Genomic DNA, 27,929 nt, shown 5'->3' with positions numbered 1-27,929 from the left:
ACAAGTATTTCAGAACGGATCGAAAGGAAATATGTATTCTATCATAAAATATTTTGAAGGGAAAAACCATTAAAAGATAAAGGAAAATAAAAGGTCAGTTTTATTTATTACCCTATTTTGTAAATGAAATGGAGAAAAGGACAAATAGTAGTCTTGTTCTATATTTTTTTTTTAAAAAATGTTTGATGTGTAATGCAGGCTACTTATTGGTACAAGTTGTACTATTCATGGAAAGCTTCAAATATAGGTACTAGAGATTTTTCCAAGTGCACTCTATTCTAACATGAAAAGGCATATGACAAATTCATATGGAAGAAGACATTGTTATATCGGACTAATAATGTATAACCTTTAAATTGAAAGGGGACATTTAAACCTAAATGGCCAATTTATAAGATTAGAAATTACACTATAAACAAAGACGAATTTAGAATATTAGTATATATAGAGCAGTAAGAAGAATCATTTTTGTATATATGTTGAACCAATTCGAATATTTTTTTTTATTATATGACACAATCTAATATTGATATAATATTTATTCAAATAACGGGTTTGAACTGAGTAGAGTCGGACCTACATCCTTCATGCCTATAAATGTTATAGACTCTCTAGTCCTTATGTCAATTCTGAAATAACTCAACTTTACAAATTTTCATTGTTTCTCTTATGTAAGAGCTTATGCCAAGTAAAAAGTATTACTGTTTATTTAAATAATAATTAATAATAAGTAAACCTCTCTGCGGACCTGACTAAGGATAGGAGTAGTTAGAGACGCCATATCTATGTCTTAGATTTCTGATGTCTTAACCTCTTACTTTTCTCGTTTCCTTTTTATTAGTTCTGTGTTTTCTTTTTGTAGTGGTTCTGCTTTTGTTTTATTTATAGGCTTTTAAGTTATCTCTTCGTGGTTATTATGTCTATTTATCTTCCTAGAGCCGAGGGACTCCTTTGGCCGCGCTCTCCTTTATGGGTATGAGTTGTCGCCGTCTTTTCCTCTCCAGACCTTGTCCTCAGATATGAGCGGGATACATTGAGTAGGATGATGATGATGAAAAATCTTAGAAAGTTGTTAAAATAATTTAAAATTATGCTTGTTGATGTTGTAGAGTCTTATAATCTTATTTTGTTATATTTATGATATATACCTACATATACGTGGCTTGTTTTAGAAATTTAAGGAACTAATTTTAATATAAGCTCAAGTTAGTCTAATAGGCACTATCACACCAAAGTCCTTTGGATTACAAATTTACAGTACATATATAAACAAACCCTTTTTATTTGGCCTATTAAATATTTCTCTTGAAATGAAAAGCGAATAAGATTATATTTGGCTTTTTAAATATTTTTCTTGAAACGAAAAGCAAATAAGATTTGAATTTGTAATTTCTTTGTCATTTTGGCCTCTGATACCATGTTAAATAATCAACTCAACCAAAATTTAAGTTAATGGTTGAAGCCTTACGATTTGTTATATATTTAATCATGCCCCTTCACATGAAAGCTATTTGGACCAGAGATACAGATAGAACACGTGTTATCATCATACATAGTGCTAAATATTTCACTTGAAATAACGAGTAAATGAGATTCGAACCTATATCTTTATTAACTTGTTGATTTTTGATATGGTGTCAATTACAAACTCAATTAGAAGCTTATGTTGGTTGGACTTTAGACTTCTAGAATATGTTATTAATTTAGCTAGTTGGTTTTGGATTTACAAACTCAATATAGTGGTTTTTGATCGGTAAGTATATTATATTATATTATAATTATGTTATATTATATTATTATTATTATTATTATTATTATTATTATTATTATTATTATTATTATTATTATTATTATTATTATTATTATTATTATTATTAAATTAAAAAGAAGAAAAGGTGGGAAATGTGGTTGTAATCCTAATTCCTAACTTGTAAATTTTAAGATTAAGTCATATATATGTGGGGTTTGGTGAAAATTTGAAATGTATAATATAATTTATAAAAAAATAAATAAAATAGTATAAGTTTCAACTTTATTCTAAAAGTAAGCGTGAAATTCTCAAATCAGAAGTTTGGGACTGTTTGCAGTTAGTAATTGTGAACAACTATTTGATCTGTTTTGACCTGTTTACAGTTAGTAACTACGAACAGCATGCTCCACAAAAACAGGTCAAATAGCTGTTCGCAGTTAGTAACTGCGAACAACTATTTTGTCTTTTTTGACCTGTTCGCAGTTAGTAATTGCGAACAGCCTCAAACCTCAGAATTGGAAATTTCAGGCTTACTTTTGGAACACAGTTGAAACTTATAATATTTTGTTTATTTTTTTGATAAATTATATTATACATTTCAAATTTTCGAGTTTGGTTTGGATCAAACCATACTTCTTGGGCCCTACAAAACTTAATAACACAGGCCAACGATCCAAATTTAATGCTGTACATGCTATTAATTTTCAATTTTACTAATAAAATAATAGGTTATGAATGAGACTGTCTCACCATGAAATTAGCCTATATAATTAAATCATTTTGTTAATTAATCACTATTAAGATTGTAAGTGATTATTTTATAGTTGTAAGTAATTACTTTAAAACTATAAAAATTATAATTTTAAAACTATAAGTAATCACTCTAACGTGATAAATAATGACTTTGATAGTAAGTTTATAGAAATGAATTTGACTAAAGTGTTCCATGATTGTTTGAAGACCCTTCTTGAGCTGAGGGACGACTCTTTGACCGCAGTCTCCTCTATAGGTATAAGTTGTCGTCTTTCTTTTCTTTTCAGACCCTGATTATAGTTTTCTATGAGCGGGATAAACTGAGTATAATGACGATAATGATGTTCAATGAATGTTTGTGCAAACTAATTAAATAGCAAATTCATGATAAGATTATACATAAAACTTGGAATTTCTTATCTATTAATGGGAAGAAAATTGAGACATAATGCCTTCTATAATCTCAATGCTATGAGTTATTAACAACCCACTTGAAAACAAAACACTTAAAACAACAAAAGCTATGATCCCTAACCCCAAACTTGGTCTACAATTTGTAAGAAATATTTGCAAATTACCAATTACTTCATAAACACTCCTTTGTATATCCTTGTGATGTTTCTTTTCCCATTCATACCAATTTGAAGGAACACAAATTTCTTCACCCTTTTCTATCAACTTCAACTCCCTAATTCGCAATCGAAGCTCGATCATATCTTCATCCACAATCCTACCACTTCCAAACTCTTTGTCGTTTTCTGATCTCTTACAGACAATTACAGAATTACATCTTCTATATTTTTTAATATTTACATATTCAAAATATTTTCTTTTATCAGAAAATACTGTATATCTTGATAGAGATTCACGAAACAAACTCAGACTTCTAAGCATATTTGGAGATGTAAATAGGCCACTTATTTCCATAGATCTTCTACAACAAAATACTATTTTGCAAAAGGAAGAGGAAATATAGTTATTTTTTGTAATATGTGGATATGTGATAGAATTTTTGTGTAGATGGAGGATTTCATGCATAATATATATAGTTATATTCTATATTGTATATAGTATGAACTACATAAATCAAGTATTTATGATATTGATAATTGTGGAAGAATTAATCTCCCCTAGACTTGCGGCTGGATCGTGTCATCGTCGACATACTAAGTGGGACATGAGTTTTCCATTAGCGTGTGTTACCCGTTTAAAGCGAATTTGTATATGAGATCGTCTCCAACTTTCCATTTTAGTTCCAACCTTTTTTTTTTATAAGACCGTTTTAACGTGAGACTGGTTCATATAAAATATCAATTACTAAAAAATATATAAAAAATAAAATATGAATTAATACTTGTGCAGAAAATAATTTGTTTTTAAATTGTTTGGATCGACTTAATTGAAAACATCTTACAGTGAGAAAACCCTCAATATAGAAATAGTATTTTAGTTCAATCTTATAACTTTGCAATAATTCTATTTTAGATATTGGTTATATATATTTTTTAATTTTTATCTATATATCTTCTCTCAGTTTTAATGGTTTCCACTATTCTCTCTATAACTTTTTGTTTGTCCACTTTACTTTTTACATGCATTTCAAAGATAATTTTGAGTCTCGATGTCTCTAAGTACGCATCATACGAAAAATTGAAAAATAATATATTAAAAACTTTACATCAAGACGAATTTAACAAGATCTTATATAAATATATTTTATTTTCAATATATACTTCAAAATATAATTCAAATTTCATTTGATAAAAAAATATAATATAAATTTCTCTCCCCTAAAGTGAAAAATCTAAAATGGACAAATAAAAGAAACGAAAAAAAGAATTTTTTAATATTTATATAAATTATCAATATTACACTATCTTAGAGAGGGAGGGAGTAGTTGCTTGTAGTATTCATCAATTTAATAAAAGGTGCCGTGTTCTTTTTCATTTAAACAAATCAACAAAGGTCATCCTAGACATGATCGCATGAAATTTGTCTTGCGTTGGATTATTGTGGAACACCAGTAGCCCTTGAAATGTGTTGTGACAATCTCAAAATTGATAATCGCAACCATTGTGAAATAGTTGGTGGATTCTGTCAGGTCGGGCCACGAGTGGACCATGTTTATCCCGCCAGCGTGTTAGTGCAGCCCGTGCCCAAAGTCTAGTATCCACTGCTAATTACACTAAGAAACTTATAGTAACTATTAAGAGAGGCCAAATAACCGATATTCTAGTAAAACGTGATTGAATTGGGGCGTTGGGCCTTCTCTCGACCCCACGAAGCTTTGTAACTGGTTCTAAAGTAGGAGTCGTTGAACAAACTCTATGATATAATGTAAAAAAAACTCCACTCAATTAATAAATTCGTTAAATATTGTACGTTTCAAAAATATATCACGTATTTTTATTTACACGATAAAATTCTTAAAAATCAAAATCCAAGATTTTCAAGCTCAATCACACCACCTACATCAAATAAGCTTAATTTTAAATTAGTGTCATGTAATTATTATTTGATGTACAAAGCATTTAGTACTTTATTGTATAACTACACACTTCTATATGTTAATGATGAAGTTTATAAAATAACAAAATTTTCAACAAAAAGTTATCAAGTTGCTAATGCCATGAGATAAGTATTTGTCATTTGAGCATATGTTAGGAACACTAATCCCCCCATGTAATATTTACGTCCCATCATGAACCATTGAACCTAGCTTAATCCTTGTCAAATCTATACCAACTTGTGTTTTGAGTAAGGATTTACTTTTTTTATTCATAATCTATGGACTTTCTCTATGCGGTAAACTTTTATTCTATATATTTTTTTATTTTTCAGAGATAGTAAATAACTCTAATGTAAAATCAAATTAAATCGTCAATATATTTATGTGCACATAAGAGTTAAAATTAATTTAACTCTAAATATTATACATGAAATTCGCCTCAACTTCCAAATGTACACCTCAATTAAGTGTTAGAGTAGTAGGTGAGGTGTCCAAATGATAGAGTGGTAGATGCGGTATTCAAATGTTTACAAATTGTATCAAGGGGTCCATTTTAGCGGTTTGCCAATTTATGTTTAGTTGTTTTTTTTTTTTAAGTTTGTAGTATTGAATTTTTTGCTGGCTGTTAAGTCAGTAGTATAAATAAACTACATAGTTTTAAATTTTGGCTTAAAAGCCACCTTTTTAAGTGACATTAAAAGATCATCAACAAAACATTTTTAATTGAATAAATCATTAAATAAAATCCAATCAAAACTAAAGCTAGTTGAAATATCATTTGCCAAATACAATCAATGCAGTAATTAAACGAGAGGATGACTTATTGATAAGAAATCAATAGTTTTATCAAAATCATAGTCAAATAATTCCAACACTTGTCCAAGCAATTTAAAGATTAAAATAATTACTCTCTTTAAAATAAGAAAAAACTCTACTATTAAATTGATGAGATAATTATACAATTCTTAATATAAACAAAACTATACAATAATTATCAAAGGAACCCCATTTAATTACAACAAATCAAATGTAGATTAGGGTCCTAATTATTTTGCAACAAAAATTAAATAATCCTAATTAATAGTATAATGAATATAATTAATTTATGGTAAATAATTAATTTTTATCACCATTAAAACCAACACAATAAATGTGAGACTTGCTTACCATATCAAACATACATGGTCCATTTTCTTTAATCATCCACCAACATTTCTCCCCACATTGATCTTTATATTTTTTTGCATTATATATTTCAAATGTATGTAACTTCTTATTGAATTCAAAGCCACAAACAATATTTTCTGTTTTTTTATCTACTTTATATTCATGATATTTCCCATATTTTAGGGTTTGTTTCCCAAAATCTTCATCCTTGCTTCTACAATGTACATAAAGATCATCCCCTTGGCCTAATGCATTAACAACCCTAGCATCGCGGTCGGGTACCAACCCTAACCCAGGTATGAGCCCTTCTGAGTTTGTGTTAACGTTTAGCGAAAATAAAAGTGTAATTAACATGTTAATTACAATGATACCTACTAAAAATTTAATTTGATTCATCATTTTGATAATTATGAAATTTGTAGTTATTGTAAATGGTTATCTTTTCTTCATTTAAGGTTGTGTTTTTTAATATGAGTATTATGGAAATTGGATTAGTTTAGAATGTGTTTGAAAATAGTATATTTTATGAGTGAAATGTGCTCAACCTTTGCCTAATTATTGTTTGAAAATATGTTACAATGAGAAAAGTAAAAGAAATTATTAATAGAAAACTGTTTGGCATATTTAGAATATTGAAGAATAATTATTAAATGTTAAATTACCAAAAAAACTTATATAGTAAATTAATATGTTATACTCTCTTCCGTTTATTTTTTATCTTTTCATATGAAATTTGAGAAGAAATTAAGATAAATAATGATATAATTACACATTAGATACAATCAAAAATGAGTAAAATAATGAAAAAAGTATAATTTTATTGGTTAAATTAGTGTAATAATGTCATTATATTTCTTCCAACTGAGAAAATCACTATAAGATCCGAATGGATAATAAAAGAGAACGAATGAATTGTTTTTATCTTTCATTAGCTTTTGCCATAAGAGAATTAAATTTTCAAAATGACTGAAACTAAGCTCAATGAGAGCTGATAATTGGCTAGTCCTAATAATAAGCACGGTTGAGAATCGAGTCTTATTTCAATTAGAGTAAGTAAGTTTTCTAGTGTAATAAAAATAAAGTTAGCCCTAAAAATTATATAAGTAACATATAGAAGGAAAATTTGCAAAGAAACACCATATAAAACCAGTTTTTTGTAAAAAAACACCTTTTAAAATTTTTTTTTTATAAAAAAACAAGAGACTTTTTATTTAAAAAACACCTTAAATCATTTTCCAGTGACTTTTGTCAACTTTCAGGCGTTGACTATGCCATTTGAGCTCAAAAGTCAACGCCTGAAAGTTGACTATCAGCTATATCTATATAGTTTGAAACCCCCTAATTACTCAATTGCACCTAAAAAAAGATTTTTTGTTGAATTATATAGGAGTTATTATACATAACATTCATTGAATATATTTATTGTAACCATATCAAGTCAAAACCTATCGAAAATCAAAGAAACTACTTAATTGCTCCTCTATGAAGATATTAATTATTTTAATATTAGATTTATCTAAAAATTATTAGAGACAAACTTAGATATATTGTTACAAAATAAGTCATTAGTTTTTTAAAACATTTAAATTTAAATATCAAGCTTTTAACTGGTCAAACCAATCAATGAAATCAATAACTGCCTTGTTTCTCAATGTGCTGGATGTGTGTTGGTTTTGTGGAGTTTCAAGTTGGGCTGAATCGGCCCACAGCCCACTACAGCTATAAATCTAATCTTGCATTAGTGTTGCATTTAAATTTCAAAAAAATTCTTATCCATCTAGTTTCATTTACATTGAGTTACTCTTGTGAGAGACTGTCTCTTAGTGAAACGAACTTAAAATAAAAAGCTTATATGCTAAGGATTTGTATTAGTTGGCTTATTTAACCCATATTAGAGTACATCTCACAGTGAAACTGTCTCATACAAAAATTTATGTATACCATTATACTTGCAGTTGATTATTAAACTTTTATCACAAAACATGTCACAAATTCTTGTCTAATTACCATCCAATAGAGCATAAAATCAATAGAAGTATCAATTCAACTCAAAATTAGCTCTATAATTTATTACCATCCAATAAAACAAGTTAGAAGCATATGGAACAAAAACCAAATATAATACGGAGTACATGATTCTATGGCGATGCTCATAAGGAATCCCCATATAGCTTCAAATAGAATAAAATGCAATTACTAATTAAAAGAACTAATAATATTATACTTATAACAAATTATCGGAAAAACTCTGAATACGATCACGATGATGATATTCAACGAATTACATATATATAATCTAGTCTAGTTAAAATACTCAAGAGTTGGGCATTAAAAATTGTGGCCTAATCAACCCCTAATATATTACTTAAAGTCACTTAAATAAATAGACATCATGTGCATTTCCTAGATCTAAAATGATTAAAACATAATTACTATAGCTTAAAGATAGTATTAGTAGTTTGAGCAATGTGGTTAGCAAGCAAAATTAAAGAAGTGGGCACACTCAAAGTAAGCAAAGCCAAAGCACCAAGGGCAACACTTGGTCTTGTTTCCATCAATTGAGCTTGTATCAAACCTAAAACCATGACAATATACTCATCATATTGAGTATAAATTTGCTTCTCCCATTCCATCCATTCTTTAGGAGGCTCGTAATTTCTCTCGACCATCTTCATTTCATGAATTCTTTTTCTTAAAACGATCATATTTTCGTCTACTATACGCCCTTCAGATTGAGACCCATACGAGTTATTTCTTCTAAGAGCTGATGATATGAAGTTAACACGATGAATTTTGTTGTTTTTTGAAAAATGGATAGTGTTTTTGTTGAAAGGAGAGGATTTGTAGAGAGGGTTTCTAATTTTGGCAAGACTTGTAGTGTTCATGTTGATGAAATGTTTGATGTGTTTGTTGTGAACTTATGATTAGTTTGATGGAACTTGTCCTAATTTATAGGAGGAGGACAAGAGAAGTTGTAGCCAATGAAAAGATGACACGTGCTATGCTTGTTGAAATGTGATTTATGTTACTTGTATCTAGATATAGTTGATGGTAGTTAAAGACGGCGGTTTGGCGTAATTAAGAAGAATATGGGTTAGTTTTTCATGGAAATGAATGGGCAAATACCAAGAAACAAATTATTTGAACATAGAAAGAAGGCTCCTTAGTACGCGGAAAGTCGGCAAGATATCACATGGTGAATGACCACGACGGTGATTATGGAAACCCCAATATAATGTCTCAGTCTTCTCGTGATATAGATATTATCGCACTTTTTTTAACAATAACTAAGTTAGAGTTATAATTTTAAAAGATTAACATCGACTATATAAACTAATATATCAATTTTATGGAAAGTGACAAAATTTTACTGAGGTGGTTAGTACTAGCCTACCGCTCACCCTCCTTCTTTATCTGAGCTTCAGATCAAGGATAAGCAACAAACATTTTTAGGCAGAATTTTTTTTTAATCCGTTTAATTTTACTTTGCCACAGTTTTTTATGAAAATTTTTTCACTATTTTTTTATTCTTATCCATATATTCACTCTCTATTAATATATCTATACAATTCAAATAGTTCTGTTATTTATTAATATAATATTATGAGACAAAGTAATTATTGCCGAGATAATTCACGCCTAAATTATGATTCGATCATTTTAATATATTAGAAATCTTATAATGATAGTTGAGTTGCAATTTAATTTTTTGTTTATAATTTATGGTAGTATTAGTCGTTTATGTTAAAGAGACAATCGCCTTGGGAATGAGATTTAGGAGAGGAAATGATAGATCATCATCATTATCCTACTCAGTATATCCCACTTATAGAAAACTAAGGTCAGGGTTTGAAGAGGGAAAGACGGCGACAACTCATACCCATAAAGGAGAGCGCGGTCAAAGGAGTCCCCCGACTCGAGAAAGATAAAAGAACGTAATTACACGTGAAAGATAACTTAAATGCCTATAAAAATAAAAGTAGAACCATTACAAAAAGAAAACAAAGAACTAATAGGAAGGAAACGATAAAAGCAAAAGGTTAAGGACACTAAAAGGTAAACAAAGAACTAATAGAAAGGAAACAATAAAAGTAAGAGGAAATGATAGATCCCACCATTAAAATATAGACAACTACAACTAATTTTTATTTAGCTTATCTAGTCAATTCAATCTTTTGTAACCAAGACTTTAACATTATCATTGTTGTATATGCAATCAAGGACGTACCCAATAGAATTGTCATAAAAGTAGCCCTAAAGCTGAATGATTCCAATACCCTTCTCAATGATTAAAGTCAAACAAATTGAAATTTTCTTCCTATCATCTAGAAAGGGAATGCTACTAGATGAAACTTGATCAATGATCATTGATGTATTCATATATTCTATAGAACTTTGAATAATACTTTAAAGTTCTTATACTTGATTTTATGCTCGAGTAACAATCATCATTATCATCGTATCCAGTATATCTCGTTCATAAGAAACTATGATTAGAGTATGTTTAGAGAAGGAAGACGGCAACTCATACTAATAAAGGAGGATACGGCAGCAATAGTAGTGGATCCAAAAAAAAGTTGGTAGGCGACTCGAAGCACAAGTCACTTGTTAATGGTATAAGCCCGACTAAACGAGAACCACTAATCGTACATAAACGAAAGTAAAAGCAAATATAGACATCTAGTGTAGGAATGAAAATGGAGTTTTAAAATTCACAGCATACAATGTTGTGACTTTGTTTATGATTTCCTTTGGTTCTTCAAACGCAACATATGAATATATGATACAAGAGATTTACGCATTTGAATAAGTGAAAATTGAATGTGAAGAGAAACGGGAAAAATTAACGACTTGATCTTTCAACGGGCAAGTGTTATCTATCAATCATCGTAGGATGAATGTGGGGCTGAAGTGCATCCTTGGTCGAATGGGTCTTCAGATCCACAACAATGCCAGTACTGGAAAACTTGGCCCGAGTTTGGGGTATCTAACGTACCGCCTGTGTATACGCTCTCAAACTTCCTCTTTGTCTCCCCTGCATAGTAAGGTGATGAGACGAGCAAGCGGCATTAAAAGGCGCAAATTCAAGTTAAGAAAGCAAAATGAAGGAGGGCAGCCAAAATAAGACATCATAGATATGCTTAACAAACCTTAATGAATACAGTTAGTGTTACTCAAGTAAACTTGGGATACCAGGAGTACACTTTGTATTGTGTTAATCTATATCAGTATTACATGATTAGCTAATGTCCTCGCGAATTACAAATCGAAAAAGGAATTATAGTTCCGTTTTTGGTTATTCTTGGGCAAATTTGAGTTACGAATTCAAAAAGCGAATTATGTTACAGAAATTCATATGAACGAAAGGAGAAATGAAGCCGTTATACATTAATATTTATCCTACACTTAGGGTCTGTATGACTGTTGGCTGGAATTGTTACTATATTTTAGTCGCGGTAAACTCAAAAATCTTTACAATACGATCGTGATAAGGTTATGCGACCTTGTTTTTGCACTATGGGTAGGGGTAGCAAGTCCTCTAACATAAATGATGAATCTCGATAACAAGAAATAACACTTTCGTGTTTAAAATAAGATTTTCACACCTTTAGAAAACAAGCAAACAACATGAACACAAATAATTCTCCTTGCCATTTCTCCCGTTAAACACCAAACGACCTACACAGAGTGAAGAAGCCGGAGTGATACATATATCTCAGTTTCTTAAATGTGATACATAAAGCATAACACTACTTATCGGGTGCTCTATGTCCACTTGACTACTTATTTCCGGTAACAACCAGTGTAACATAATTCGCTAGTTAATTCGTCTTTTGAATTTGCAATTCGCTCATAATGGTTTATAAATAGCCTAAAACTAACCATAATTCGCTTTTATCGATTCGCGATTAACGAATCATGTGACACAGAACAACGAAGAGTTTACATCCACCGCCCCAGCAAATAAGAAACAAAGAAAACATCAATGGAATGAGCATGGTAGTTTATCAAAGCAAGAGCTAATACAAGTACCCTTTATTTTAGGAGTATATACCAAGATGAAAAGGGTAAAGCTGTTGTATAAGCATTTGCATTGGTATATGTTTTGCTCCTAAAGAGAATAAGGTATTTTTTTTCCAAGCAACTCCAACAAAACATCTCCAAGCAACCAGATCATCGCTTGAAAGAAGAAATTAGGCCTTCTTTTACTTGTCAATGATAAATTTGGGCTTGTACACAAGACCCACGTAAGAGAAGAGTTGATTGCACATAAATCTAATGAAGTTCTATATTAAAACCAACTGGTAATAAAAGTAGCCCATCAAACTTATATGTTAATTGATTTCTCTCCAATTCTTCAACGTGGAATTACATGTGACTTATTTCCCAACAGTCACATGACTAGTTCAAATAGCATTATCCACACCACTATTTATCCTCAAACTCTAGAAAAGAGAGACTATATAGTTTATATAGAGAATATAAGATACCATCGGCTTTAACCTTGTGCTAAGTTGTTTATGGTCAAAAGCGTCACATGTTCAACTGTCTTCATCCCTCGTTTTTCCCCAAGTGGAAAATGCGAAGATATGTCTGCATCTACACTTTTAGCTCAAAATGACTCTCGTGTGATAACTTATGATAGAGTAACATATTTGGGTTCAACCAAGTGCTTAAGCTTCTATTTGAAATGATCACTTACATGTTTGGTAAATGACTTTAAGCTTAGGTTTTTGTTTGTATAAAAGTGTTTGATAAATAACTCATCGAATAAAATAAAAAGGTTAACTTTATTAGGTTTTTCCAATAATAACCAATAACAAAATACTTAAAGTTTATCGAACATTTCTGAAAACAACTAGATTAATAGACAATAAAAAAACATATTATCTTCGGCAGCTGACCAAACAACAAAAAAAAAAAAAAAAAAAAAAAACCAAAAAAAAGCTAACTGCCAATAGTCATGTCTTGTGTAAAGTTATATTCATTGAGAATCCAACCATTTCCACATATATAACCACCAAATCAACTACACACTATGATTAAATGAAATTCCCAAGTAAAATGTTGAAAAGAAAAAAAGACAAATATACACCACTAAAAAAATTCCAATATTCAATCTCATTAATGGAGAAATTGTGACTACTACTATAAGCAAAAAAAATTAAAGCTTTCAATCAAGAACACATAAAATGGAACAGCACATGGAAAATAAAAATCAGAAATGAGAGCAATACCTCCAAAATGGGCAATATGAAATCGGCAAGCAAGAGGATGATTATGAACTGGGTCGAACTGGGTTTTACAATTCTTGCAGGTTCTGAGATTTTTACTTTGTGATTCTGAACAAGATTTGATTTTGCTCAGTTTTTTCTGATTAGTTTTTTCAGTGGGTAATTTCAGAGAATTGATCAGTAAACAGGAAGAATCTGATAAAGAAAATGGAGGATAAATTTTGTTAATTAATTGGAATTTGAGTGTACAAGATGATGAGTGAGGAAGAAAGTATAGAATTGAGGACATTTTCGATTTGTACCGATTAACTTTTCTTTTGGGGTTGAAGTAAAAGGATTTTAGGATTTGGTTTTTTTTGTTCTACCTCTATTAGTCATTAGCTTGTCTTGACGGTCTGACCATGAGACGGGTTTATATAATAGTCTATTTCTTCGATTAATTACTTTAAGATCATAAGTAATCATTTTAAGGTTGTAAGTAATCAATCTAAGACTGTAAAAAGTAATTATATTAAAATTATCATTGATCACTTTAACGTAAAAGTGATCATTTTAAAACCAATGTATATTGGGCCAGCCCTCACCGTGAGACAGTCTCATTCAAGAATTAGTGATTAGTCATTTGTTTTTTCCCCAAATCGGATTTGAGTTGTGAGTATAGGTGTTCAACGGGTGATTTGGATGGAACCGACTTCTTAATGGATTAAATTAGGTTGGTTCCGATTGGTTAGGGTTATATGTATTGTTTTAATGGATGTTCCAGGTAAATGTTTAAAATAAAGGTCATTAAACAATGAATTAAGTTTGTTATATTCGCTATTTGTTTTAGTCAACACGTTAAAAGATTCAACCATTTTAAAAAATTTACAAGCGAAACCCTTTTAAACAAGTCGGTAGCTTTTAGTGAATTTCGTTTTGTTTGACGCCTCTACTTGTGACATGTGAGTGGCGAATATTATAAAATCGAAAAAAAAGGATCAAATGAATTAGGTTAATTTTTGTCAATTAGATGTAGTATTTGAATTTGAAGTTAATAATAATAAAAATTAAATAGAATATAACAAGAAGTCAAATAAAGTGTAGTATGTGTATGTATAATTAATTTTGTTCTACTGAGATTATTACGGACTTTAAAGGCTCTAACATTAACATGCATAATGTAGCAATCTTAGTGAGACAGATGAAGTGAGTAGGAGAACTACAAATAAAATCAGTTTCCACCAACAAAAAATTGCGAAGTATCATATACTTCTATCTCTCAATAAGAGTTCTACATCACTATTACAAATTAGAATGAACAATGTAAACCTAATTAGACAAATATGGGATAATGGGTTGAAGCCTTGTAGTGAAATGAGGATTCCTTTTAATGTTACAGGATTTTCGGGTCCTCAGTGCCTTGGCTTCCAGGATAACCATTCCGTAAGATCTTGTTCTCAGAGGGAAGATTCTTCTTGGCTTTGCGACTACCCTCAATCTTCCAAAGATCCCACACCTTTGTTTTTGGAGGTGCGGTTGTCTCTCCAATGGGTGCGATCAAACCAGGCTTACCATCATCAATAACAGCATCTATCAGTCCGTATTCTTTTGCCTCCCACGGGTTCATGAAATTGTCACGATCAGTGTCTATTTCTATCTGTAAACAAAGGTCGCGAGGGGGGGATTCATGAATCATGTTAAAAACTTCTCGAATTGCGAAACTAAAAGTGAACGATGAATAACCTGCTCCTCGGGCTTTCCCGTGATTCTCGACAAGATTTTGTTGAGTTTGAGTTTGTGGTAATTCATTTCTCTAATACGTATGCTCATCTCCGTTGCCTAACAGTACATACAATTATAAGGGAATCATTTCTACCATCATCGAAAATCGACACCAATAGAAATTATACGAGTATGCATCGATATTGACGTATGATGAATAGAGAATTTACTGAAAAGATGTAAGCTAGAAGCAAAGCTATAGAAAAATTGCGTATTTCTCGAAAACCAATGCGAGTTCGTAACTCATTTTATGTCCATTCCGATCATTGTAGCCAAAGATTTATAGTTCTTTGGTTTTAAACTATTATGAATTATAATATTAAAACGCCCCATCAAATCATGCGTACTTATTTATCTGAAGTTGCAGATGATGAATGCTACCAAGGGTCAATCGGAAACAGTCTCTTTGTTATCGCTAACAAGGATAAGGTTGCATACGACTAAGCGCCATATCCCACCTAGATGGGATGTACGTACCTTTCCACCAGCTGTTCCGAGTGGTTGATGAATCATAACTCTTGAATTCGGCATGCAATAACGTTTCCCTTTACTACCCGAAGCAAGAAGAAAGGCACCCATAGATGCAGCTAATCCCATGCATATAGTAGATACATCTGCCTTGCACTGTTTCATAGCATCATAAATTCCCATCCCTACAAAAATAGTGAATAGGGCAGCGGGAGATATTAATTGAAAGTCATGACAATCTTACCTCAACTGATTTTTCTTTGCTTAAATCAGAGAAAGTGAAACATAATTCACTATTTAGTTCGCCTTTTAAAATCGCAATTTGCTCAAAATGGTTCAAAAATAGCCTAAAACCGACCATAATTTGCTTTTTTCGCTTTACGATTCGTGAGGCGATTAGCGAATTATGTGACACTGATTAGAGATCAACACGGGAACTTCAGAAGATCGGTAGTGTGATATATTAGGTATTTTAATGAGTAGTTAGTTACAGAAATTAGTAAAAATAAAGGATGTGGGAGTAGAGAAAGATATCATGTATATTGTTCAGATTTTGTGGGTTTTGAACTCATGTCCCGGGAGAGTGCAAGCCTCTCAAAAGCTTGTGTATCTTTTTCCTCCTATTGCATCAATAGACTACAATTCCATTTTTAGTCTCATATATATTTTTGTATTCTTCTAATATTCACAACAAAGGTGGAATCAGTTTATTACATTTACATAACATGCGCTTTATAACTGATTTTGAGCTTACCGTTCTGCAAAACCCCATTACGTAACTTAAAATTAAAAAAAATTAACAATCATCATACGTTATTTTTACATTTTAGACATAATGATCTTTTTTAATGTGTATTAAGTTCTAAAAGAATTAAATATACATTCAAAAGACTTGAATTAGTATGATAAAATGGAATCTCAAGTTAACAATTCACATTCTGATGTCCGCGAATGAGTCGTAACACCACTTATGCAGCATTGCAACCATTACCGCGATCAAGACGACATCGACAATTATTTTCTATCTTATATCGGCAAAATCAAGACCAACGGGAAAAATTCATGGGGACACTAGGAGTGCCAGAGTATGATACATAAAAGATAAACAGTGCTAAAATGGTTAACAAGTCATACCTGCAGTCACTGATCCACCAGGAGAGTTAATAAACAACTTTATATCCTTCTTAGAATCTTCTGCATCCAAAAGTAAGAGCTGGCTTATCACAAAATCTGCTGTAGTGTCATCAATCTGCACACCCCATTATAGCAAGATTTAAACTTGTTTACCTATGTAATCTTCAAATATAACCAAAAATAGAAACTTTTCCCCCTTACTCAGACTCTCAATGAAGCTAAAAATTTTGAAGATAAATACATGGGAAATTCTATGCGGTAACCCTGAATTTTCAGCTTTTCTACATGATAACAAATATCTTTTCTTTATTCCACGTGGTGACCTGAACCTTCCAATTTTTTCGTGTGGTAGACAAAAGAAAAGTTTTTTGTTAACTTTACGCTATATTTTTTCGAAAAACAATCATAGTAAGCTCAAGGTCACCACGCGGATTTAAAAAAAACATTTGTAGAAAAGCCAAAAACTTGGGGTCCCCATATGAAATTTCCCTGAATACATTATCAAGCCAATAACATTTTATGTTTCTCTTCCTATTGCCATCTCAAATTCCATTGAACACAATATTCATTTTACTAGTCCAACATTTTCCTCTCAATATCATATTTTAACATCAATAAAATGTTCCCACATGAAATCCCTAAAATTCATCAATGATCAAAGTTTACTCAATAATTATCCATCATTCTTAATTTATATGTTAAGATAGTAGAAAATCGAAATAAGTGGGGGAGAAGAATCGGGGGAGAAGAATCCACGTAGACGAACATCGGAACTTGTTGGTTCATGTAACCATCCCCAATCTTGCGGGATTAAGGCTTTGGCATTGTTGCTGTTCTAATCATCCATCACTCTTAACACATTATTGCCTTCAAAATCAAGTCTTTATAGTCAATGGCAAGACATAAAACCCATTAATCATATGCAAACCCTAAAAATCATCTATAAACTATAATGTCATACATTTTAAAAATCAAATTAGAACCCACTATTCCTAACAAAGCAAAGATTTAGACAAAATCCCATAAGCAACCACTAAAAGTTCATCAACAAAACAATCTATATCACAAAGCAAAGAATCAAATCTTCATAGTCAATGGCAAGGCATAAAACCCCTTAATTATATGCAAACCCTAAAAGTCAATTATAAACTATAATGTCACATACATTTTTAAAATCAAATTAGAACCCACAATTCCTAAAAAATCAAAGAAATAAACAATTTCCCATAGGCAACCACTAAAAGTTCATCAATGAAACAATCTATATCACAAATTTCTTGAAAATGAACAAAATAAAAACATAAGAAAAACAAAATTAAAGAGAAAAGAAGCTAACTTGAGACCCCAAAAAGATGATTCTTTGACGAAGAAGCATATTGGTAGTATCAAGTTCTTCAAATCTGGGCAAATAAGGTGCAGTTGTTCCTGTAAATTCCCAATTGGAAGATAAAGTTTGGTGTTCAAATGACCCATTAAAGGCTTTAACTAGAATGGATCTTTTTCTGCTATGATTCAATGAATTAAAAGTGTTTGTTACTGAAATTGATGGAATTGAAGGCTTCAATTGGTTTAAACTATGATTGAAGAAATTCAATGGTGTTGAAGATGGTTGTGTAGCAAAAGTTAAACTGCTCATTTCCATCTTTCTTTGAGCAGCTGAATGTGGGGCAAACAAGAGTAGTTAAAATGGAGGATTTTCTTAAGGATTGGGGTAATTGGCGAACAAGTGAATGAATTTATATCCTTTTATTTTTATATTTTTTCCATTAATTTACTTTAATTCAATAATATTACCTCCCTTCTTATTTTATTTTTCTTATTCAAATTAAATGTCTCATACTTCACATATGATTATAAGTCCTTAAGATGGTGTTATATTATTATAAGTGTTTTAAGATGATGTTTGATTCACTTAATTTTTACTTGTTTAACTAACTTTTACTGAATGAAACTTATTTTTACTAATTAAAATTGATATTTTCTTTTTGAATTTAATCTTAACTGAGTGAAATTGATTTTTAATGATTGTAATTGAATTTTACTGATTGGTATTGGTTTTTAGTTATGAATTAAAATTGATTTTACATATTGAAACTGATATTTATGAAGTAAACCTTATGCATAAGCATATATTATACACACCTAATGGTGTTATCTTCTCTTATTGTGTCTATCGATGGCATTGTTTGGTGGATTCTTGCCTTTTTCGTGTACTCTAGAGTGTCTAATCACATGTTGCACGATGAGTTAGTGACCAAAGGTTACGATTTTTTGACATTAAGTAGCCTTATTTTGGTTATGCCGTATTCGATTGATAGTAACAACTAACAAGTAGTCCTTATGTCGACGCATGTTTGTTTTGCCAAAGCTCACCTCGAGGATGACTGGATGAGGCGTCTCACCTAGCCTGTAAGGGCCAAGGGTTGATACCGAATAGGTGCATGCTCAACTCGAAACAAAATCATAAGGTTGAAGCTTGTTGAGATATGTAAGTAGCAACGTTATAGTCCACCCAAAGTCGGTCAAGACGACTAGATCTCAAAATGAACACACACCTGATCGACCGGTTTTTAACAAGTCTAGCTGAATAGTACAAGAAAACTATTCTGGAGTGCTATTTGGTGTTAAAAGCATAAACAAATGTGAACAAAATTGTAGTCCTGCTACATATTTTCCAAATCTAAGTAGTCATTACATCCAAAAAAAAGTGAATGGTAACTATGTTACATCGATGAGCCAATTGGCCTTCCACATCCTAGTTTGAGGGATCGGAATCTCTATCAGTAGGGGGCGATGACGAATTGACGAGTGATAATCCACTTACATCAACTCGCAAGGCGAACAGTTAACTAATCATTTCTATGGATTATGATATATGTATCATTTTCTCTTCCTCTCCGCTGATGATTTGCCATCGATATAAGGGTATTCTGGGGGAGCAATCCACAGTCCCCACAAAATTATCAAGTGGAGGCAAAGAAGTATAGCGGACGAGTATGTGTTCGACGGATAAACATTCCAACAATATTCGACTCCCACAAACAATGCGATGCTGCATAACAAGCATTAACAAAAAGTAAATTTGATAGACGGCTTAACTTGCTACTATTATGCAGATTGAAACAAAGAATGAGCGGGACAGTGCACAATACCGGATCAACGAAGGAAAAGGTGTCTTCCAAAGAAGAAATGGCAGGCTGAAGAAGTACCTGCAGGGATAGATTGTGTCATGCGTTGAGGTGCGCAAAACAGACCTGATGATCTGAAATTTACCCGACCTTGTAACCGAAACTGATTTGACCCGACTTCAAAAATGATTTACAATTATGTAAAAACAATATGGACATAAAACCCGATTTCAAACCAACCTGAAACAACCCGATGACCGAATGAACATCTCTAGTCATGTGTAAGATATGCTTTTCGAAATCGTAATGCCAATAAGTGTCTTTTACCTAGGGGGTGTTTCAGGATCGGATGTGTGCAACCCGACCCTTGTAAAAAAAAGCCGTTGTTTCCAAGGAGTAAGAACTTACCAGGAGTAAAACTGATAATGCAGTGAGCGGGCACATACGATACCAATAAAGTTTCCAACAAACATGATCGTTAAAATATCTGAAATTGAGATAGAACCGATAGTTAGAAGTCTAGATACAGGGAATTCAAGGCGTTTGCAAGACAAAAACGGCATATTCCTCTAGCATTTCCACAAAAACATATTAAAAGGATTACTTACGTTCAGCAGCGAGTGTTTTTGAGGTCAAGCCATATGCGTAAAGTTGTTGAAGAGGGAAGCAACTTAGAGTCGAGATGTATACAGAATGTAAAGCCTTCGGAAGACCACCCTCATACCTGCAGAATAGGATGATTTTCAGTATTCATACCATGCCACTCTTCATTAATCATTTTGTAATAATAATCCTAACAGAAACATCGGTGTCTCAAATAATTGCACTCTAAACTCGATTTCCAAAAGCAAGTTCTCTTTACACGTTTTTTCTAGAAATATGAACCCAACCCAATGTCAAATGATTCGTTAATCTCCTTGCAAACTGCAAAACGAGAAAAGCGAATTACGGTTGGTTTGTGCTATTTTTAGACCTTTTTTGGCAAATCACAAATTCATTAAGTGAATTTAATTGGCGAATTATGTTACACTGGAACCCGCTGTAGTATTCATTATTCTAGCACCCCCGTTGAAAATTAATGGAATATATTAAATGTTATACGAAATAAAGTGATCTTTTTCTCCTTACTTGCACCATTTCTTGTGAGCAAAACAAGCAAGCAGTCCTAGATGTATAATCAACAACGAAACAGCAAACGCTTTTGAAACAAAGATTGGTTCTGGAACAAATTTGAAGTTAACAGACCTGAAAATGAAGCAAGCATCAAAGATCGTAAGATAAAAATACAAAAGGAATGGCTGAAAATAGGAAATAACAAATAAAATTTTTCTATTCCATCTATCCTTAACAACATTTATTGTTTAGGGGTAGGATGTACGCAACCTTATCTTTGTTGGTGATAACAAAAATGTTATTTTCAATTGACACTTGGTAGCAAACATTATCTCAATTTCACATAACTAAGAAGTGCACATAATCAAAATCCAAGCAAAAAAATATATAAATATTTAGCCCCATCTATCATGATTGCAAGAAAATGGATCACGAATGTTGATGATTCCAAAAAAATCAGAAGATCCAAGTAAGATACCATTGTTTTTCTTTTGATGGATAAATACCCATTAAAAGGGAATCCTGATGCACAAAGCGCCCCTATAGAGCGAGGATCCGAAGAAGAGTCTCACCGCACGGCGAAATGGAGGCAAACCTTAAAGAGGCTTCTTTCAGGACTCGAAACCATGACCTTTCTATATATCTACAGATATCCATGATAGATGTTAACCATGACATTAAACCAAAGTACCCGGTCACACAAAACCGTAAAGCCTAAAACTACGGCCTTGTAGAAAACTTTGTTTTGAAGCATACAGCTAGGAAAGTCTTTCAATGAATGCTTAAGCTAAAATGCTATACGAAATTTAATTTTAAAAGGGTTAAGAAGATACCAAAAGTGGATGAAAACACGTCCAAGATTGAAGGCTCTCGATATGTAGGCTACTGGATATGATACTAAAAATGGTAATCCTAGCAGGATCTGCAGAACCATCACATAAGTTCATGAAGATATCAATAAATTCTTGGAGCCAATCCACCTGACAAATCAGCAACAGAAGTTTCTATCTTACCTATTCATACAAAACATTTGATGAGAATTTAACCCCACCCAAAGGTCAGAATATGGTAAAAACAGAGATTCGTCTAGATGAAAAGGCTAAAACAAATCAGCAGTGAAAATGTGTTTAAAACTTTGACCAAGTTCAAGATCAAATTTCTTATCAACATCTATCTATCTATCTATGTGCGTGTGTACGTGTACGTGTATGTGTATGTGACGTGCGTGCATGCGTGCACATATGTGTATGTGACCATGTGTGCACGCGCGCGTGTGTGTGTGCATGTGCGTGTGCGTGTGCATGTGCATGTGCGTGTGCGTGTGCGTGTGCGTGTGCATATGCGTGTGCGTGTGCGTGTGCATGTTTGTTTGAGAATAATCCTGAGATATATAGATCCAAGATCCATCAGTCAACACTATAAAAGTCCAGAAGTCTCCAGCTAAGAAAATAAAGCGGGCACCTGAACCAATGCAGCCCCTCCAAGAGCCACTATTGTTCCACTGATATCCATAGCCTGCGGCATAAAATACATCAATTTTAAGCATCACACAAAGTAGAAAAGGATTGTAAAATATAATAAACAAATCTACCTTCAACAGTAGTAGCAGTAAGGACGGGGCATACAGCAGCACATTCATCTTTATTGAAACTGCGAAGCTGTATTAATATCGAGCAAAACGTAAAAAGAGATCATGTCACTAATGCAAGATATACACCGTCGTTTTCAAAAATAGCGTATAGCAAATAGTACCTAAATATTATTAACCCCAACCACCATTTCTGATAAAGAAAGGTTGCAAGTGCAGCATTTAGAAGTGTTGTTGCAATGCAGTCGTTGAATAACCTAAGTACAAAAATGGAATGCACCCTCTTTGATAAACAAAGCAGGGTAAGCGCCCACCAAGGAAGCTGCAAAAAGACGACAAATTCAGTATAAGATCCCTCCAAAAAAGACATTGCTTACAGCTTGAAAATGAGACTACAACAGAACTTCATAAACGTTAAAATTTGAAATGAAATACATTCAAGTGAATTACAGTCAACCTGAATATTGTATAGGCGGTCTTAACCTCATCAGATATACATGATATTCTCCAAAAAAAAAACGTTTAAAGATTACTTGAATGATAAAACCCAGAAAAATATATCACTTTCAAAGAATCATAACAAACTGTGATTGACCTACCACAGTCCACATTACCATTAATCATGAAATAGATACTTTACGCATATATAAGACGAGCTACAAACAAAATAAATAAAGTTAATCAAGCATTTCAGTCCTTTCTAGCTATATCTTTAATTTTCACAAGTTTTGAGCAAAAATTGCATTTTTGTTGGTGAGCTACTATTATTATGCAATGATATGCTCATAGCTATTCTATTTGCATTATATGACGTACTTTAGAGAATAATTAATTAAATTATTACTTAATTATTTTGTTTAACAACTAAAATCATGAGTAACTATAATTTAAGTGATTTCAATAATTAAAGTTGATGGGTATTGATGAAATTCTAGTGGGGAGACAAATAGCTTTGTAACAGTGAAATAATTGGCGTTACACGTCATGTAATGGTCAACGAGGCGTTTTGACAGTGAAAATTCATCCACCATGGGGGTTTTTATTCCATGCTTGCTTGTTAACACATGTTTACTCAGAGATATGGAATATATATATATATATATATATATATATATATATATATATATATATATATATATATATATATATATATATATATCATTCAGAGATACGTGAAAAACCACAAGTATCTATATTCTGACCTCAAGACACCTAGGAGTTCAGTCTGAAATTCAGAACGAGTAAGCACCCATTAATATGCCTAGGTTATGCTTCCAAACACAAGTTCAAGCAAAATATTACGTTAAATGAAAGTGAAGGGCATAAATCAGTAGAAGTTTTTCTTTTACTTCATTTGACAGGTGATAGTAAACAGCACTACAGCATAGACACCAATAATGAGTAAGTATCTATATTCTGACCTCAAGACACCTAGGAGTTCAGTCTGAAATTCAGAACGAGTAAGCACCCATTAATATGCCTAGGTTATGCTTCCAAACACAAGTTCAAGCAAAATATTACGTTAAATGAAAGTGAAGGGCATAAATCAGTAGAAGTTTTTCTTTTACTTCATTTGACAGGTGATAGTAAACAGCACTACAGCATAGACACCAATAATGAGTCTTGCATCAATAAAGAGGCACTTTGAGTCTTAAGTATAAAAACCAAGCCCTAAAATTTCACACAAACAGAAAGAGTTTCGTGCACCCTAGCCCATCAGTCTGTAGAATCAAGCATGAATTACTTACAAAGTTAACGAAAGATAATTGGTGCTCATGTGAAGGGCTTGACTTTAACCACGCATGAGCGCCAAAGAAGCACAAAGGAGGACTTAAGGGAAGGGCAGTATGAGGTAACCATTGATTCTTCTACAAAAGACTATATCTACTAGCAATATATGTTTGAACAATTCCAGACTTCCAGCCCAAACATACTAAATCTAAAAACACCTAGAAAATGAGAAGTTGACTTCATTTTGCTCCTCCATATTAGTTTTCTACGTATCAATATTTTTTTTTTTTTGCACTTTCTACCTATATTTCAACTAAGTACAAGTTTTACTCTCACAAGTAAAACAGTGAAGGCAGCAAACTTCTTTTCTTCTAAAAGGATCTGCTGCGGATATCTTATATGCAAAATAGCAAGAATAGTGGACAGGGAATTAAAGACAAAGTAAATTGGAAGTCTAATTGCCCGACAATCGACATGATCATCCAAGTTCTTTCACAAGATACTTAGATTACACGGCCTAACTCTAGAATTCCACAATTATAGGGACTTTGCAAATTCGTCCAAAGGGGAAAAATTCAACACTAAATCGAGACTCGTCTCAAACATTAAACTAAAGCTCAATCCTTCCCTCATCTCAAAGATAAAAAGAACAAACCCACAACAGTCAAAATCAAGAAAGAAGTTCAAACTTCAAAGTAATTAGACGAGAGTATCACATAAGAAATAATCATACCACATCAGTTTTGATATAGATGAACAACACAATGGCGAGGTTAATAATGTACAGAGAACCAAATAAGATCTGCGACAAAAACAGCAAAAGAAAGAAAAGAAGTTAAAAACCAAAAATTGTAGCATCAAATCATTATATGACAAAAACTCAAAATAGTCTCACAATAAATTGTTGTGGATTAAAACTACTATCATTAGAACTAAGATAACTTTCAACTCAACAATATTGGGTGAAAAACTTGTCACAACGCATAACCCATGAGGCCATCCATGGATTGAGAGCAACTATTTAAGGGAGAAATAAAAGCCAAGTTAAGAAAATAAAAACCATTAGAGTATGAAATTAAATGAATATAATTTTTGTAAAGGGAAAGATATGGTTGTAAAGTGATGGACAAGGAGGAATGAAGGATGGAGGGGAAATACTTCACCCCTTCCACCCCAAGAAAAGGGTATTGATGATTGATCTCCCCTTTTATTCATCTTCCTTACACCATTTTGTTATCTTTCTTTCATGTCCCTTTTTAAATCCACTCCTACCCACCTTCGCTTTCATAATTTGACATTTATTTTCCCCTTAAATTTATACCCCAATACAAGCATGCCCAGTGTCACATGATTCACTAATATCCTGGCGAATCACGAATCGAAAAAAGCGAATTATGGTCGATTTTGGGCTATTCTTGGGTAAATTTGAGCGAATCGCGAATTAAAAGGCGAATTAGCTAGCGAATTATGTTACACTGAGCATGCCCTAAGTGTTCACCGTACATTTTACAGCACTATGTGATAGCTACTTTAAAAAATATTTAACAAAGTCTAAACAATGATTTTTCCTCTCTCCCCAATGGATCATAAGCAAACCATTGCAGTACAGAAGCAGGAAATGGACGCTCGTGTTCTAAGAAAGACTAATTCAGAGTACAAACATCAGAACCCCGCCATAATACTCTGAAACATTGAAACACATACGAGCTTAATAACGAGGAGAGAACCTGAGCAGGATACACTTGTCCTCCTGTGATGTACTGTATGGCTGAATATACATACAAAAAACCAGCTGGATAGACGAGCGGCCCAGTGTCACCTTCTAAGTTACTATAATCTCTCTCCCCACCAAGAAATCCTGATACCTACCAAGCAAAAACCAATAACAATCCAATATCAGTGCTAAAGCACTCAAAACGACATTATACTCTAGACTATAAACATACACACCTGTGACATATAAGCATCCCAATCTATTTTTGTGTCTGACAAACAAAACTAACATCTCTTAGAACAAACCATCAAGAAAATCACACAAAATGAAGCAAATTGTGGATGAACTTACATGGGACATAAGTAATTATGAGAAAACTGAGTACTGAATCAAAAATAAGAAGAGCGCAGGCAAAAATCCCAGCTAAATTTTCGTTAGCTCTATTTAATGGAATAGAGGACGGTTTCGAAAGCTCGTCATCAGTCAATGAACTAACTTCCTTGGATTTCCTTCCTTTTGATCTCAACTTGTCACCCATAGTTCATTCACAAATTCCCAGCTTTCTATTATACCTCAGCTGTAAACCAAATTATACATACAGAGTTATTAACTTTACTTTTACACTATGCTAAATATGGCAAAAACATTAAACTTGATTTCAACATTTTGACAAAATAACCCCAAAACATCAAAATAAATACATTATGCTAAACACAAAATGTTATAATTTTGTTTGCCCATAATGTTTAATATGTCAAAAATCGTTAAATTGATTTCAAATTCTAATTTTGCTTCCCAAACCATATAAGTTTGGACTATTCAACCCAATACAATGATGAATTTCTTATCTACAAATAATGTGGTTGAATTCATCAATCTCATGAACAAAAATGCCTAATAATTGTATCAAAACTACTAAATTTTAACTTAAGCAAAGAAATTAGGAATAACCCAAGTCAAAATAATTACCATAGAAAACAAATCACATGATAAACATCAAATTACACGAAAAAAACAAAGGAACGAAAATTGGATGATCCTAGAAATCAACAATCATGATATTTCGAAAGTGGGTTTATTAGAAGAGATCAAAGAGAGGTTCAAAACCTGGAAAAAATGGTGTACCTACCAAATTGAGCGTCGGGTAAAGTCTCTTGCTTTGCGTCGCTTTTGGTGCGAGTGTGTACTGCTTATTGCCTTCTTGAATTTCTTTGGTCTTTTAATCAATTAATTTGCTTCAAAATTTTGATACAAAAAAGAAAAGATTAAGAAAAGAATGAGTAGGTAAGCTAAAAGAATCCCAATAAATAAAGAGTGAGAAAATTAATTCTGAATGATTAGAATTAAACCCCTATTATAAAGGTGAAATGTAAAATCATTATTCATTAGGTTAGCCCGCGATTCTTAGCAAATTAAAGGTTGATTGAATGTACAATAATACTATTGTATATTGATTTGTTGAATGCAATATTAGTGAGATAATTCAATAAGACAAGAATTATTTTGGAAAATAAAGTAGAATTGCTCTTATAATGTAGCAAATATTAAGACATTGTTTGCTAATCAATGTTTAAGCCAAATTTTGTTGGTTTTTAACTTGTTGGCTTTGTTTTTCTTTAATAAACATCCAATCTGAAAACTATTTTTTTTTATCAAACTCCTTCATTAACAAATAATTTACACAACAAGCTTTAGAATAATAAATGGCCATGTATTTTATCTATGGCAGCCAAAACCTAAATCACAGTCCTGGTCTGCCTAGACTACAACACCATAATTTGATTAAGAACTACTACTATTTTTTATATCAATAAAAAAAATATAATGATATAATGATCGTATATTGTAAAAAATATAAAAATAAAAAACTAAAGTGTT

The 27,929-nt window shown here is 32.0% G+C and overlaps 4 protein-coding genes across 7 annotated transcripts; all 4 read right to left on the bottom strand.

The window, feature by feature from the left end:
• Positions 1–7,821: 7,821 nt before the first annotated feature.
• Positions 7,822–9,535, bottom strand: LOC130802249 (uncharacterized). Its single transcript, XM_057666183.1, has one exon. The coding sequence runs from the start codon at positions 9,062–9,064 to the stop codon at positions 8,612–8,614; it is 453 nt and encodes a 150-aa protein (XP_057522166.1). The 5' UTR covers positions 9,065–9,535; the 3' UTR covers positions 7,822–8,611.
• A 1,330-nt stretch (positions 9,536–10,865) lies between these two features.
• LOC130802248 (uncharacterized) lies at positions 10,866–13,874 on the bottom strand. Its single transcript, XM_057666182.1, has 2 exons — positions 13,418–13,874; positions 10,866–11,214 (listed from the first exon to the last, which is right to left on the bottom strand). Exons 1-2 carry the CDS (start codon positions 13,701–13,703, stop codon positions 11,060–11,062), a joined length of 441 nt encoding a protein of 146 aa, XP_057522165.1. The 5' UTR covers positions 13,704–13,874; the 3' UTR covers positions 10,866–11,059.
• A 730-nt stretch (positions 13,875–14,604) lies between these two features.
• On the bottom strand, positions 14,605–18,495 carry LOC130802246 (ATP-dependent Clp protease proteolytic subunit 3, chloroplastic-like). Its single transcript, XM_057666181.1, has 5 exons — positions 18,114–18,495; positions 16,778–16,892; positions 15,653–15,828; positions 15,137–15,232; positions 14,605–15,050 (listed from the first exon to the last, which is right to left on the bottom strand). The coding sequence occupies exons 1-5, from the start codon at positions 18,417–18,419 to the stop codon at positions 14,787–14,789; spliced, it is 957 nt and encodes a 318-aa protein (XP_057522164.1). The 5' UTR covers positions 18,420–18,495; the 3' UTR covers positions 14,605–14,786.
• An 873-nt stretch (positions 18,496–19,368) lies between these two features.
• On the bottom strand, positions 19,369–27,352 carry LOC130802245 (dol-P-Man:Man(5)GlcNAc(2)-PP-Dol alpha-1,3-mannosyltransferase). Of its 4 annotated transcripts, none has more exons than XM_057666178.1 (14): positions 27,159–27,352; positions 26,403–26,628; positions 26,288–26,322; positions 26,065–26,202; positions 25,071–25,139; positions 22,771–22,928; positions 22,610–22,676; positions 22,480–22,533; positions 21,852–21,940; positions 21,034–21,150; positions 20,514–20,629; positions 20,314–20,392; positions 19,930–19,986; positions 19,369–19,829 (listed from the first exon to the last, which is right to left on the bottom strand). In XM_057666178.1, the coding sequence occupies exons 2-14, from the start codon at positions 26,587–26,589 to the stop codon at positions 19,658–19,660; spliced, it is 1,338 nt and encodes a 445-aa protein (XP_057522161.1). In that variant the 5' UTR covers positions 26,590–26,628; positions 27,159–27,352; the 3' UTR covers positions 19,369–19,657. The 4 variants fall into 4 exon arrangements, with proteins under 4 accessions (XP_057522161.1, XP_057522162.1, XP_057522160.1 ...); XM_057666179.1 differs by having other exon boundaries at positions 27,177–27,352; XM_057666177.1 differs by having other exon boundaries at positions 27,181–27,351.
• Positions 27,353–27,929: the final 577 nt, after the last annotated feature.

Source organism: Amaranthus tricolor, chromosome 16, assembly GCF_026212465.1.
Source record: "Amaranthus tricolor cultivar Red isolate AtriRed21 chromosome 16, ASM2621246v1, whole genome shotgun sequence".
Classification (NCBI taxonomy): Eukaryota; Viridiplantae; Streptophyta; class Magnoliopsida; order Caryophyllales; family Amaranthaceae; genus Amaranthus; species Amaranthus tricolor.
Note: the sequence above shows the minus strand (reverse complement) of the source record. Positions and strands in the feature narration are given on the sequence as shown.

Coding starts and splice junctions, on each gene's coding strand:
- LOC130802245 (XM_057666178.1), bottom strand. CDS start 26,589: ATGGGTGACAAGTTGAGATCAAAAGGAAGGAAATCCAAGGAAGTTAGT. Junction 22,677..22,770: donor TTGGGGTTAATAATATTTAG/GTACTATTTGCT, acceptor ATATTAATACAG/CTTCGCAGTTTCAATAAAGA. Junction 20,393..20,513: donor AAAAACACTCGCTGCTGAAC/GTAAGTAATCCT, acceptor TCTCAATTTCAG/ATATTTTAACGATCATGTTT.
- LOC130802246 (XM_057666181.1), bottom strand. CDS start 18,419: ATGGAAATGAGCAGTTTAACTTTTGCTACACAACCATCTTCAACACCA. Junction 15,829..16,777: donor TGGTGGATCAGTGACTGCAG/GTATGACTTGTT, acceptor CTATTTTTGTAG/GGATGGGAATTTATGATGCT. Junction 15,051..15,136: donor CGGGAAAGCCCGAGGAGCAG/GTTATTCATCGT, acceptor CTTTGTTTACAG/ATAGAAATAGACACTGATCG.
- LOC130802248 (XM_057666182.1), bottom strand. CDS start 13,703: ATGTCCTCAATTCTATACTTTCTTCCTCACTCATCATCTTGTACACTC. Junction 11,215..13,417: donor TCATATTGCCCATTTTGGAG/GTATTGCTCTCA, acceptor CTTACTATGCAG/GGGAGACAAAGAGGAAGTTT.
- LOC130802249 (XM_057666183.1), bottom strand. CDS start 9,064: ATGAACACTACAAGTCTTGCCAAAATTAGAAACCCTCTCTACAAATCC.